The 12,524-nt window shown below is 45.5% G+C and overlaps 1 protein-coding gene across 4 annotated transcripts in view; it reads right to left on the bottom strand.

The window, feature by feature from the left end:
- The window catches only part of Fam3b (family with sequence similarity 3 member B), a 58,043-nt gene that overhangs the window by 22,081 nt on the left and 23,438 nt on the right, over positions 1-12,524 (bottom strand). For 2 of the 4 annotated variants that reach the window (XM_028752532.1, XM_028752533.1), the window contains exon 2: positions 5,639-5,782. The exons of 1 other annotated variant lie outside the window; for it this stretch is intronic. In XM_028752532.1, the coding sequence (XP_028608365.1) occupies positions 5,639-5,782 (144 nt within the window). Of the gene's footprint in view, positions 1-5,638; positions 5,783-8,315; positions 8,852-12,524 lie in introns of those variants that run through there. One more of the 4 variants, XM_028752534.1, reaches the window with a different exon arrangement.

Here is a 12,524-nt window from a genome sequence, read left to right as displayed (position 1 = left end):
CTTCTCTCTCTCTCTCTCTCTCTCTCTCTCTCTCTCTCTCTCTCTCTCTCTCTCTCTTTCTCTGTCTCTACTTCCTTCTCAACCCCCCCCTCCTATGCCCTAAATAAATGCTATTCTACACTATACCCATCATATGGCTGGTATCTCAGGGGGAAAGGATGCCTCAGCATGGGCCCACCAAGGCACTCCTCCGACCTTGCCATACCTGGCTCTACTAAACATATCCTGGCTCTTTTTTATAAAACACAAAAAACCACCCTTTTAGTAATCTATTTCAAAATGAAATGTTTTCACAGGAGTTTCTTAGATTAAAACCTATCTTAGTCACTCTTCTACTGCTGCAACTCTTATAAAAGAAAGCATTTAGCTGGGGGTGTGCTCACAGTTACAGCGGTTTAGAACCATTATAGTCATGGCAGGGAGCAGGGGGGCATGCAGGCAGGGGCTGGACTTGAAGGCTGTACCCTGATTCAGAGAGGGGAAAAGAGGAGAGGGGCAGGAGGGGAAGAGAGAGGAAGAGAGGAGAGACTGGACCTGGCATGGGCTTTTGAAACCTCAAACCCCACCCACCCCCAGTGGCATACTTCCTTCAACAAGGCCATACCTTCTAATCCTTCCTTTTTAAAACAATTCCACTCCCTGATGAGTAAGCATTCAAATAATATATGAGTCTATGGGGCCATTCTTACTCAAACCACCATACCTCAAAGGACTCAGAGTTGTTACAGGTTTTCTGGCTGCTCAGCCTGCATGGTTAGGGGCTACTGGGAAGCAGTGTAGCTGCCTCCTTGCAGGCAGACACCTGCTGTCCTACTATCCTTGCAGGCAAACATCTGCTGCCCTACTATCACACAGCAACTCCCACAAAAATCACAATCCATTTTAGGAGAAAAAAGAATGAGATTAGCATTTCCTTGGCCTCACAATATACAAAAACAACCAACCAACCCCTAAGACTGTCTCCTCTCCCCTCCCAAAAGAATATGAGCTTGGCACCTCTCCCTTCCTTCTATGTCAAACTCCTTTGTTTTGGGTCACCTGTTCACCTCTGCATTCGGTCCCTCAAGGAGTGCTTAACCTTTACATTAGTCCCTTAAGAAGTGTTCCCCATCCCAGGATAAAGGCACAGAAAATAGCCACTGCCACTAAAGAAAGAAACTGAAGAAAATATGAAAAGATTGAAAAACATCCCATGCTCCTGGGCTGGAATAATTAATTGGATGGAAATGGCCATTTTGCCAAAAGCAATCTACAGATTCAGCACTCAAAACTCCCTAACTATTCTGCCTCTTCATGGAAATAGAAAAAAAAAATGAAAATTTAAATGGTAACACACACCACATATACACACATATATACCACAAACCACACACATATACTACATACTCATACACACACCACACACTACACACACTCATATACCACACACACACACACACACACTCTCATACAAAACACATACTCATGCACCATGCATACACCAAACAGACTCATATACCACATACACTCACACCACACACACTCACATACCACACACACATTCACACACTACATACACTCATACACACATACCACACTCAGATTACATACTTACACACCACACACATATAAACACACACACACACACCACACATGCACACACATAAAATAGGCTAGCAAAAGCAATGTGAACAAAAAGAATATGGTAAGAGGTATCATCACACCTGATTTCAAGTTATACCACAGAACCATGGTCTTAAAACAGCATGGTATTAGCACAGATCAATGGAATGGAACTGAAAACCCAGGCAGTAGTCCACACTTATACATCCACCTGATTTTTAACAAACATGCCAAAAATTACACATTAGAGAAAAAGACAGCATCTTCAACAAATGGCAGTGGCTATTTTCTGGGAAATTTGTATTTAACATGAAGAAAACTGAAACTGGACCCTCACCTTTCACCCTGCCCAAAACTCAACTCCAAATAATCAAGGACCTCAACATAAGACCTGACGTTATGAAACTGTCATGCTGAATAAACCGTCTTGTGTCTACTATGGTCTCCTGGGATGTGCAAGAGCTAGGCTTGGCTTCTAGTTATAACAACCTCCAGTCAGAAGAACATCCATCATACTTCACCCTCAAGCCTCCAGCCTGCCAAAGCCCTGCAGCCATCTGTCCGCCATCATCCAGGCAATGCCCATTTGCTTGCCGCCTCTGCCTGCAGCACTCTCTGTCTCCTACACTGAGACCTTTGCAGTGTAACCAGTCCCAGGTACAAACTGCAGGGTGCTGACTGCTTCTCGGTGGGTGCCAAATTATCAACAATGAGCACCCTCTGTATCTAAGGTGGATGTGTGGAACAAAACGCTTCTGGTCAACCATTTTCCCTACAAGTAGTTACACTGTATTTCACAGAGGTCTGGTGAGATACCCCACAGACACTGGGATGCTGGCCTTAAGTGCAAAAGTTTAAAAGGTAAATCAAAAGCTCAGTAACCACATTAGTAACCACTTAAAACAATTCTTTCAAATTAGATTAAATGCAAACAAATTGTAGGGAATTAATATTTTTAAATTTTGAAAAGAAGAACTAATGACTACAGGCAGAGCCCATAGACTGAGCAGGAGCCCCACTCTGTCCCCAGTTTTCAGACTACCTCCTGATGGTAACTGCAAGCAAGGCTGGGTGGGGCTCAAAGAAAGTTCAGCAAGACAGGCCCTTGGGCCCTCTGGTCAGGTTTGTAAAGCAAGTTGGTTCTGATCTATCTAAAAGGGCATCAGAAGCTGGAGGAGACAACATTTAAAGATATCCTTGGTGCCCTTGTGATGGATATGTACTCTCTGTGCCTGCAGATATCAGCAGGCTTCTCCAGACCCTGTTTTGCATGGCTGCTCTGCCCATCTGGGTCCCCGCAACACTCATCCATCCAGTTCTGGTCTGAAGCACCTCTCAGCTCTCCTGACTGTTTAGCACAGGGTCATATATTCTCAAACTGGGCTTGAGTAGATACTGGTCAACAAACAGTAAGTTTATCTCCTGTCAAGTACAAGAGGCCTTTACCAGGGCCTTTCAGAGATGTGTTTATTTGCAGATGGAGTACAGAACTCATGGTTTTATGGCCTTCTCTTTAGTGTTTTTTTTTTTTTCTGTAATATTCAGTACTGGTCCCACTGGGTGAGGTCCTTGCTATTGGTCACTTCTGTAGATGGCTTCTGAGTCACTTCTAAGTCACCTGTCTGAGTGATGGGTAAGAACTTACAGAATGAGTGTAGGTTCCAGGGCCTCAACTCCATCCCCTCTGGCAACATCAGGATGTCTTTCCCACTTGGACAAGAGGAAGATGAAGAAGCCCCGAGGAGGGGGGCTCCCAGGGGCTTCAGTGCCTGCATGTAGGGTGATGTCATTCCTTGAAATCTGCCCCACCAGGCATGGTGGGAAAAATAACACTGAACACCTAGCTGTGAGGCCTGGCTCACAGCTGATCTTGCTTTCCTCTTCAATCAGCTTTGTCTGTGCCAACACCAGAATGATTTATTTCCCATGTAGTCAGTTCTTTCTTCCCTGGGGAGGCTCCACACTAGGAACAAGCCAACACACAGCCATCTTGACTACAGCCATACCATTTGGGTTTCTAGTGTTTCTAGTACACCCTCTAGGGTGGCAGAAGCTGAAAGCACTCTGCTAAGGAGCCCTTGCTCAAAGCTGGCTTACCAGGTCACATCTGCAGGATGGGCTTGAAAGCACATGTAAAAGCAGAAGGAAATAAAGGAGGCAACAAGCTTCTGACGTTTCTCCATGCCCTCTGACAGGCAACACCAGTCTCCTCGCATCACGTACATGGTAAGTAGGTGAGACACAGGCAAAAGCCATACAGAACTTATACTGAAAACAAAAACACCCCATCAGAGGCAAGTCCAATGAAGGTCCTTTTACTTTTTTATGATTTAAAAATAAAATGTAATTCATCTTCCCTCCAAGTACTATCCAAGGCCTGACTCTGCTTAGCTTCTGCAATCAGATACGACCAGGTATATTCAGAGTGGTAAAATAAATTAAAATATAAAAATGAATTAATTGAAAAGAAAAGGTACCTACAATTATTTTTAATCATTAGTTTTGTGCAAATTAATCTTTGAACTTCATTTCTGTGTTAAAAACACACTGGATTGGGCTGGAGAGATAGCTCAGCTGTTAAGTACTTTGACTACTCTTCCTGAGGTTCAATTCCCAGCAACCACATGGTGGCTTATAATCATCTGTAATGAGATCTGACTGATTCTCTCTTCTGGTGTATCTGAAGACAGCTACAGTGTGTGTGTGTGTGTGTGTGTGTGTGTGTGTGTGTGTGTGTTCTTTAAACACACACACACATACACACACTGGCTTCCGGTTATATCAACGTATGCCTGTCATTCTATCCCTCTAGGCAGGGGCAGGAAGATCTCCAGTTCAAGATCTTCTCAAGCCAGGGCATTTTAGAGAGGGCTTTCCTCAAAACAAAAACCAAGCAGCATCTATGTCCAGTGAAATTTTTAAAGGGAGACACTTCACTGCCCTGTGTCGCACTGGGTACCATTCTGATCAGAGTTCATGCCACTTAAAGCTTTTTTGTTCCTGAACACTGTGGTTTACTTCTGCTTTCTTCCCCAGACAACTCTCACAGTCAGAAGTGAAGGAAGAACCTTCCTGTGCTCAGTGGGGACAGCTTCAAGAAACACCTACTGAGCTCATAAATGGATTTTGACAGCAACCATTTCCTTTTAAGATAACACACTCCCTCCTGGCATGATCATTATGAAATAAAACAGATATTGAGAAATAAGTAGAAAGTACCTTGACTCAGTGAGATAGCATCAGGAAACTAGGAAGCAAGCTTCCAGCAGGTGCCGTATCTGCACCTACCTGGACCTTAGCCTGGCCTCCACATGGTGGCCATGCATGTCTGTCCTTATGCTCAGATGCTACTCTGCTGTCCCCTGACCATTTTTCCCAACTGTAATTTGCTCTTTGGCTCTTTCTAGGGCTCTCCCTGGATGATGTTCTTCCAACCCCTTCACCCTAAGCTGTGTCCATGCAGTCCTGTCTTCCGACAGAAAGTGGGTCCATATGCACATGTGGTATGGAAAGCTGAGGTGAATGCCTAGAATCATCTGCCTTGACCACTCTTGTGTTTTATTTGTTGTGGTAGACACACTCAATCAAACTCTGAAGCTAGAAATGTGACGAGTCTCCATAGCCAGCTTACTCTTGAGATCCCCTGACTCTGCTTCCCCAAGCTTGAACTACAGGAACGTGCCACACCCAACCAGCATCAACTTGACTACTTTGGATCCAAATGAGCCATCTCTCTACACCTCTTGCCTCACCCCATTTCTTTAATGCCTGTTCAGTCACTTCTGCCTCCCAGGGTAAGACTCCAGGAAAATAGTCCATAAGAAAGCGGAGACAAGTCTGAAAAGGATAGTTCACTGAGGCTGTAGGTAGTCATGGCTGTGCAGCCTGAATCCAGAATGATCACATGACCAGTGGCATGTGCCTCAGGATGCTGTAGGATGCATAAGTGAACATCTGCAGAGTTCCTCTTCCTCTCCCATTCCCCTCCTCTGCATCCAGCTTGGTCCAGCTCCTGGAGCCTAGCTGCAGTACTCACCTTTGAGAAGAGGTCTCTCTCCAACGCTTCGGATCTTGTAGAGAGTGTTGGACAGGGGCACGTCAGGAATGAGCTCCGCAAGCAGGTACCCAGAATACCAGGCGCACAGGGAGGAGAAAATAAACAGTAGTGTCTTGAAGATGCCTGGAGAAAGATGACAAGGAGTTCCTAGAGATGACAAAGTTCACTATGGACTCTCGGGAATCCCCTGTACAGCTCACTACCCTACCCATTTCTGGGACCCAGACTCCTGGGAAGCAGATTTTGGTGGGAAGAAGCAGGCACATGAGAGCCCCATGGCCTCTGCAGTGGAAGGCAGACAATGCAAACGGACAACAAGCAGTGTTTTCTAGAGCAGGCAGCTATACTGATGTTGCCCTGCAACTCAGGGCTTCCTCAAAGATTCAGGGTGTGGGTCTGAGGCGCTGTCATTACTGAGAACAAAGCCTTTGCAAGACAAGCTCAGCCTTGAGCTTGCTCCTGGGGTGGGCACAGAATCTCCAGAGGGTAATCTTAGTCTGTTATGTTGTTTGTTTTCAATTATGGCATTTCCCTGTTAAAAATGACATCAAGGGACCCTGAGCATGTGCGATGGATGGCAGCTGAGCCTCATGCTGGAAGTCCCCTAAGTGGGATGTGCAGAGACACCCACAGATCCTGATGGCATATGGTCCCCACAGACCTTTCCATGGTGGCTTGCTATCAAAAATCACCTAGCCACAAAGAACCACAGATAGGTGCTTGTAATTCCTTAGGAAGACATTTCCCTCCTCCTCAGTGCCTGCATCAGCCGTAAGAGAGAAAAAGAGACAGGGAGGATGGAAGCAGAAACAGAGAGGAAAGATAGAGCTGGGCAGGGAAGGGGCTGTGGAAGCTAGAGGAGTCACAGGAGAACACAATCTACGGCTTGTCAGTCACAACTACCTCAGGCTTGTCAGAGTGTTTTCTTCCTGCCCAAAGTCCCAAAGAAAGCTCTCTCCACTGTGTGCTCCACGGGTAAGGACAGTGGCCAGGACAACTCTGAGGCCCATGAAGATGACGCATGTGACCTGAGTGAGAAATGTCTCACGTGTGTTATGTGTATTAACATGGGTCCCCAGGCAGTGCTGCTGTTTGGGAAGGCTTGCAAACTTCGGAAGAGTTTTGCTGGAGGAAGCATGTCACTGGGGGTGGGCTTTGGGAACATGCCTCCTTGTCATGTCCATTGAGGATTTTGGGGAAGGAAGTGCCACCATTAACCACCTTGTCAACACCCTAGCTGAGGGAGAAGTTACCTACAGGGATGGTATTGTGGCAGCTTCCTAGAGCCAGTGAGGAAAAATCAAAAGCTCGACAGATGAGTCAATGACAAAGTCTACTCTAAGAGCACTGCCAAACCCTTAGCTCACCAAGGTAACACAGCCTCGCCTCTTACAACCACACCTGCCGGAGAAGTACAACTGTGAAATTATCTAAAACCTTTGGATAAAGAGGCCACATAGCTCTTGTGTAAGTCACAATGGCTATACAGAAAACGGCTGCCAGTGAGAGAAAGCGACTAGTAACTTCCAGCTCTCTCTCTCTCTCTATGTAGTCAAGAAAACGATATTCTAATCATACCATACGGAAATAATGAAGCCATTCTTCCAAAAGCACTAGACTAAAGCCAGTGCCTCGCAGGAGGGGCATGCTTCATTCACATTCATCTGTCAGAGCCAGGGATGTGCTCTGAGAAATGTCATTGTGCAAAGATCAGAGCTCGGTCTCACAAAGGGGACTGTTCCGCAACAGTACGACATCACCCTGACCTTGTTCACAGAGATGCACATGTGCGCACGCATCTCCACCCACTTACCCTACAGGACACCCAAATCAGTGCTGCTGCTGCTGATACAGAGGCAGTAAAGAGACCTGAGAGGGAAGTCAAGGGCACTTCCCCTTTCTAGGCCTGCCGTGTTTGTACAGCACCTGCTGTGTTTGCCACACTGCTGCCACTGTGGTGGTGCTTGCCCTCAGACAAGTTGGCTTCTTCACAGTGTAAATGAGACAGGGAATGACAGAACTCTGTCCACAGAAGGCAGGCTCTGGGAGACTCAAGAGCTGACGGAAACTGAGCTTTCTCCCCCTTTACTGTCTTCCCAAGTCTCTTACCAATGTTAAGTACCCTGAGAGAAATAAAAACCCAAGAGAGGGAAGGGTGCTTGGGTGCTGTCAAGACCATCAGTAATCAGGGTTCCCACTTCTCACTTCCCCAAGTAAAACCCAAAGGGGCTGTCTTACTGTCCTTTTCATTTATCATAGATTCCTATGCTGGTCAGCTAACCCCAGCTAGCAGCCAACCCCTATCCAGCTGTCCTGGTTCTGGGGCCTCCCACTCAGGTAGGCTAGTCCCCAGGCACTATGCCACCTTGGTCACCCCTGCCCACACTCATCTGATGTCTACTTCATAGGTGAGAGACTGCATACAACCCTACCCCCACTGAGCAATAAGAGATGGAGGGAGGGGTAGCCCTCATGGAAATCTCAGCTCTCACCCCTCAGTCCTCCAGACTTTGGTTCCCACCAGGATTCTAGGTCTCACAAGATGTGGCCCTGGCCAGAACCTTCACCCTTCTGTCTCAGCTTGGCAGTTAGGGAGGAGAAGGGATGCTGCCACCTCCACCCATGCAGAAGCAAGTCTAGCTGTACTGGTGCTCACCTGCAACAACTGGACGCATCTTCCAGAAACTGCTCTCTTCCTACCCAGGTCTTGGCTGCAATTCCCAGGGACCCGTGAAAGCTGGCCTTCTCTGCCAGAGCTGCACGAAGAACAGGACTGCCCTTGGGGCAGGCAGACAAAGGGCGGACCAATTTCCAGCAAATGGGAGGACCCATAAACCAGGAAGGTTCAAGAAGCAGCTGGTAGGCTAACAGGTATGGGTGGGGCTGCACAGCTGATAGCACCCTGGAGCTCCAGGGTCACCTGAGAAGCAGGAACCACTTTTTGTCCTGTTCACCTGGGATTACAGATGACCAGAGGCCAGAGCTAATGAAATCAGAGAGAGCACACCAGAGTTTACAGCTAAGGGAAGACAGGTGCCCCTAAACCATACCATTCCTGACCTTAACTTCACAAGAAATGGCTGTAAAGTATAGATTGGCTCAAGCCTTGTGAACACAAAATCCTAGAATACAGCCCCTACTCCAAATGTTAAGGCTCTATATTGTGTCCAAAGTAGTCACACTGCCCCCTTGCTGGCATGTAACTGGGTGTGGTGCCTACCCCTTACCTTCTTTACTGATGGAGTGATTATTTTGGAGAAATGAGGTGAGTGAGAGCTCCAGGTCCCTTGGGACATGTATATACAAGGACATGGGGCTCAAAAATGGTGTCAAGTGGATGGATGAAGGCTTCTTAACAGGTTTCCCCACCCATCCACCTGAGTAGGCACAGTGCCCTCTCAATATCCAGAGTTCAGGTTTTCACAGAACTTTTACCTCATTATAGTCACAGTGGTCTCAAGTAACTAAGGGAAGCTGAGGCCCCAAGAGCAGATGGTCACCTCAGTCCAGCTGCTGTAGGAATTCTATTCCACCCCTATTCCTCCTCTTCCAAGGAGCCCAAAGAGTTGAGTCATATAACACAAGGTATGCTAGCACATGGGAACATGCCTCTAAATGTTCTGGAAAAGAAAGGAGAAGTATTAGCTAAGACATGATGATTAGTATTGAACACCAACTTGACAAGATCTAGATTCACCTAGGAGACAAATCTCTGGGCATGTGTTTGAGGGGTTTTCTAGATTAGCTAATCAATATAAGAGGGACCACCCTGTATATGGGTGGCATCATTCCATGATCTAGGGTCCTAAACTGAATGAAACAGAGAAAGTGTACTGAGCAACAGCATCTATCTCTCTCTTCTTATTCCTGACTACAAACACAACTGACCTCACATTCCTGCCACCAGGATTTTCCCACCATGATGGACTGTGAACTAGAATAAACCCTTCTCTAAGCTGCTCTTGTACAGTGGTATTTATGAGACATTCTGTGTTGTTTCATCCAAGGAGACAAAGGAAACAGACTGTTCTCATCTGCTCAAGCCCTCCCAAATCAGAGGGACCAGATGACAGGGACCTTTAGTCAGGCTTCCTCACGAGGACTCAAGTACTGTCCCAATGCTGAGAACACCACCTATACACTACAAAACACACACTCATTGCTCTGGAGCACCAAAGCTAGCCTCCACCTCAATTCAACAATGACTTGAAATGACAAACGTAAACTCTATCATTACCTCAATTTCATCTACCAAGAGTCTTACCTTCATCCTCCTCATTTGAATTCAGAGGTGGAGCTTTTATCTATGAGTTTGTTCTCATGTATTAAAATTATGATTCAAAAATATAAGACTTACATATGTTTTGGATATCTGCTAAGCCTTTTATTATTATGTGTATACGTGTGTGTGCCTGCATGAGTCTATGTGTATCACATATGTGTGGGAGATCAAGAAGGAGCATTGTAACCTCTGGAACTGATGGTTGTGGGTGCCGGGAACTGAACCATGTCATCTGTGAGAACAACCAGTGTCCTTACCCACTGAACTGTCTCTCCAGCACCATCCTGTCCAACAGCTAAGTTTGTATTACTGATCTCCAGAAATTGTCTTCTTTCAGAGCTAAGTCTATACCTATGAAAAACCATCTCTTGTGTTTCACAGAGTTCCTTCTCTCTTCTCTTTCCCCTCCTCTGTCTTCCCCTTCCTTCTCCCCTTCTTGTTTTCTACCACCAAGGGATATGTGATCCAAAGTTGACTCTCTCCTCCATTAAGTTGATTCCATCAGGTGTTTTGTCACAGTGGTGAACAGCTGAGAAGCACAGCACTTAGGCCTATCAATACCTGGGTAAGATTCCTTGTCCTCTAAGACTTTGAGACAACCAGACACTTGGCTGAGTTAGAGGCGGCTTCAATTATTCTCAGCTGACCAGCTATGAGGAAAACAAAAGGTTCTCCATACCCTTGGATTTGTATTCCCGAACGATGCAGCATGGTGGAAGGGCTGACTCTATGGAACTCTTCTAAACCTGGAGGAGGGTACATTCATTTCTGGGATCAGAGAAGCAGACATAGCCCAGAGAATCCCAGTAAGAGACAGACATATTTGTCTAGTTCTAACCAGTGTGGGTCAAATGCCTCTTAACACCAGACACTGTTTCAACCCTAGAGACATAATGTGTGGTTGTTTAAGAGAAATGTGTCATCCTTCTGGTCTGGGCCCAAGCACTAAGAAGATCCCGGGTGGCAGCTCTGCACCCAATCTCACAAAACCCAGAGGAAGCAGGCCTCCCAGGAGCTCTAACCTGGGCAGTATCTTAGAATACACAGCCTTGGTGTATCTACTCATCAAGCAGGCTGAGCAGACCTGCTCGAACCTCTGATGTCCTGGAATTTCAGCTGGATGCAGTGAAGACACAGACATCAGAGGCTTATCAATTTACTCTTCCCCCACTCCTCTTCTAATATCTCAATGCCCATAATCAGCTTGAAGAAGTTAATGAAAAGTCAGCACCCCTATTCCCTGGGCTTGGGGACTGAGGTGGTTAATATTGGGCTGTCTTTCTAGGGAAAAGTAGTAGCTTCGTTGGAACAGGGAGGAATAGCTAGAATTTATTGTATAGCCATAACCTATTGGTAGAAATCTGTACAATTGTTATTAAGCTGAAGTTATAATTTCTTAAATGGTACAAAATTTACTTTGATTTCAAATTTAAGGTTTTCATTGGTACAAGTTTCTTCTTGATATAAAAGTGAGATTAATATTGTTACTCTCATAGGCATTGTGCCTATATAACACGTTTAGGGATACAAGGCTTAGACCCAGTCCTTCTTTAACTTTTTTAACTGATTTGATATGGTTAGCCTGTGAGTTAAGGGCCTATAGCAAATTCATGGCTCTGAGTTTATTGTTAGGGTGTTTTCTATATTTTATTTAGAAATAGATGAGAGGAGTTAACAGACAACAGTCGAGATTGCCTTACATGCATAGTTGGTTTTCAAAATGTCGGAAGTCCACAGAATTGACATTACAAACATTTCTATATTAATGTTCATTCTGATTAGAGACCTGTCTTCTCCTGACAGCTTCCCTGTCTTGGATTCTAAGAAGAAATTGAGCATCTTTGGAGTTATTCCAGTTGTGGTGAGATAGCCACTAGGCAAGGATTGCCTCTTTTCATCTACAGACAAATTACTGTCCAGAAAAGGACACACTTGTGGAATAGTCGACTGATTATAATCTGCCAAGACAGAGTAATCAGCCCTTAATAATTCTGCATCACTAGGTCTGTCAGATGATACTGGGCCAGAAGGCTGAAGATCGGATGCTCCAACGTTTTGTAGTATAGGGACTACAAAACTGCTGTCCAGGTGTTCAGCAGTCTCTATAAATTGGCTAAGTTTTAGAAGCTATGCTTTGTGCTTCCCATAATTTCAGTTAATCCAGTCATTCTGGATTTCTGATGGGGTTGAAGACTTATAGTCTCATAGCCAATCCCAGCTATTTATTTTGAGACAAAGGACTTGAGAGGATGGTTTTCAGCTGACATTCATTCTAAAGCCAAGAAAAAAGCCAGGTTCAGAACTAAGTCTTTTAGTTAGGAGAGATGACAGAGGTTCTGGTTAGTCAACAAAATGATGGACTGGGTATTAGATCTATCTTGTACCTTACTGATACAAATTGATATACTTATGCTCTAATTGTATTTTGAGAGAAAAGTTTTTTTATTTTAACAGGAAGGGTGATATGTAGGAGGAGCTAAGGTGGGAGGAGTAAGGAGAGGAAGAGGAGGAGAGGAGGAGCTAGGAGACGAGAGAGAGAGAGAGAGAGAGAGAGAGAGAGAGAGAGAGAGAGAGAGAGAGAGA

The sequence above is a fragment of the Grammomys surdaster genome, unplaced genomic scaffold, assembly GCF_004785775.1.
Source record: "Grammomys surdaster isolate TR1022 unplaced genomic scaffold, NIH_TR_1.0 125925, whole genome shotgun sequence".
Lineage (NCBI taxonomy): Eukaryota > Metazoa > Chordata > Mammalia > Rodentia > Muridae > Grammomys > Grammomys surdaster.
This window is presented reverse-complemented; position numbering and strand designations above follow the sequence as displayed.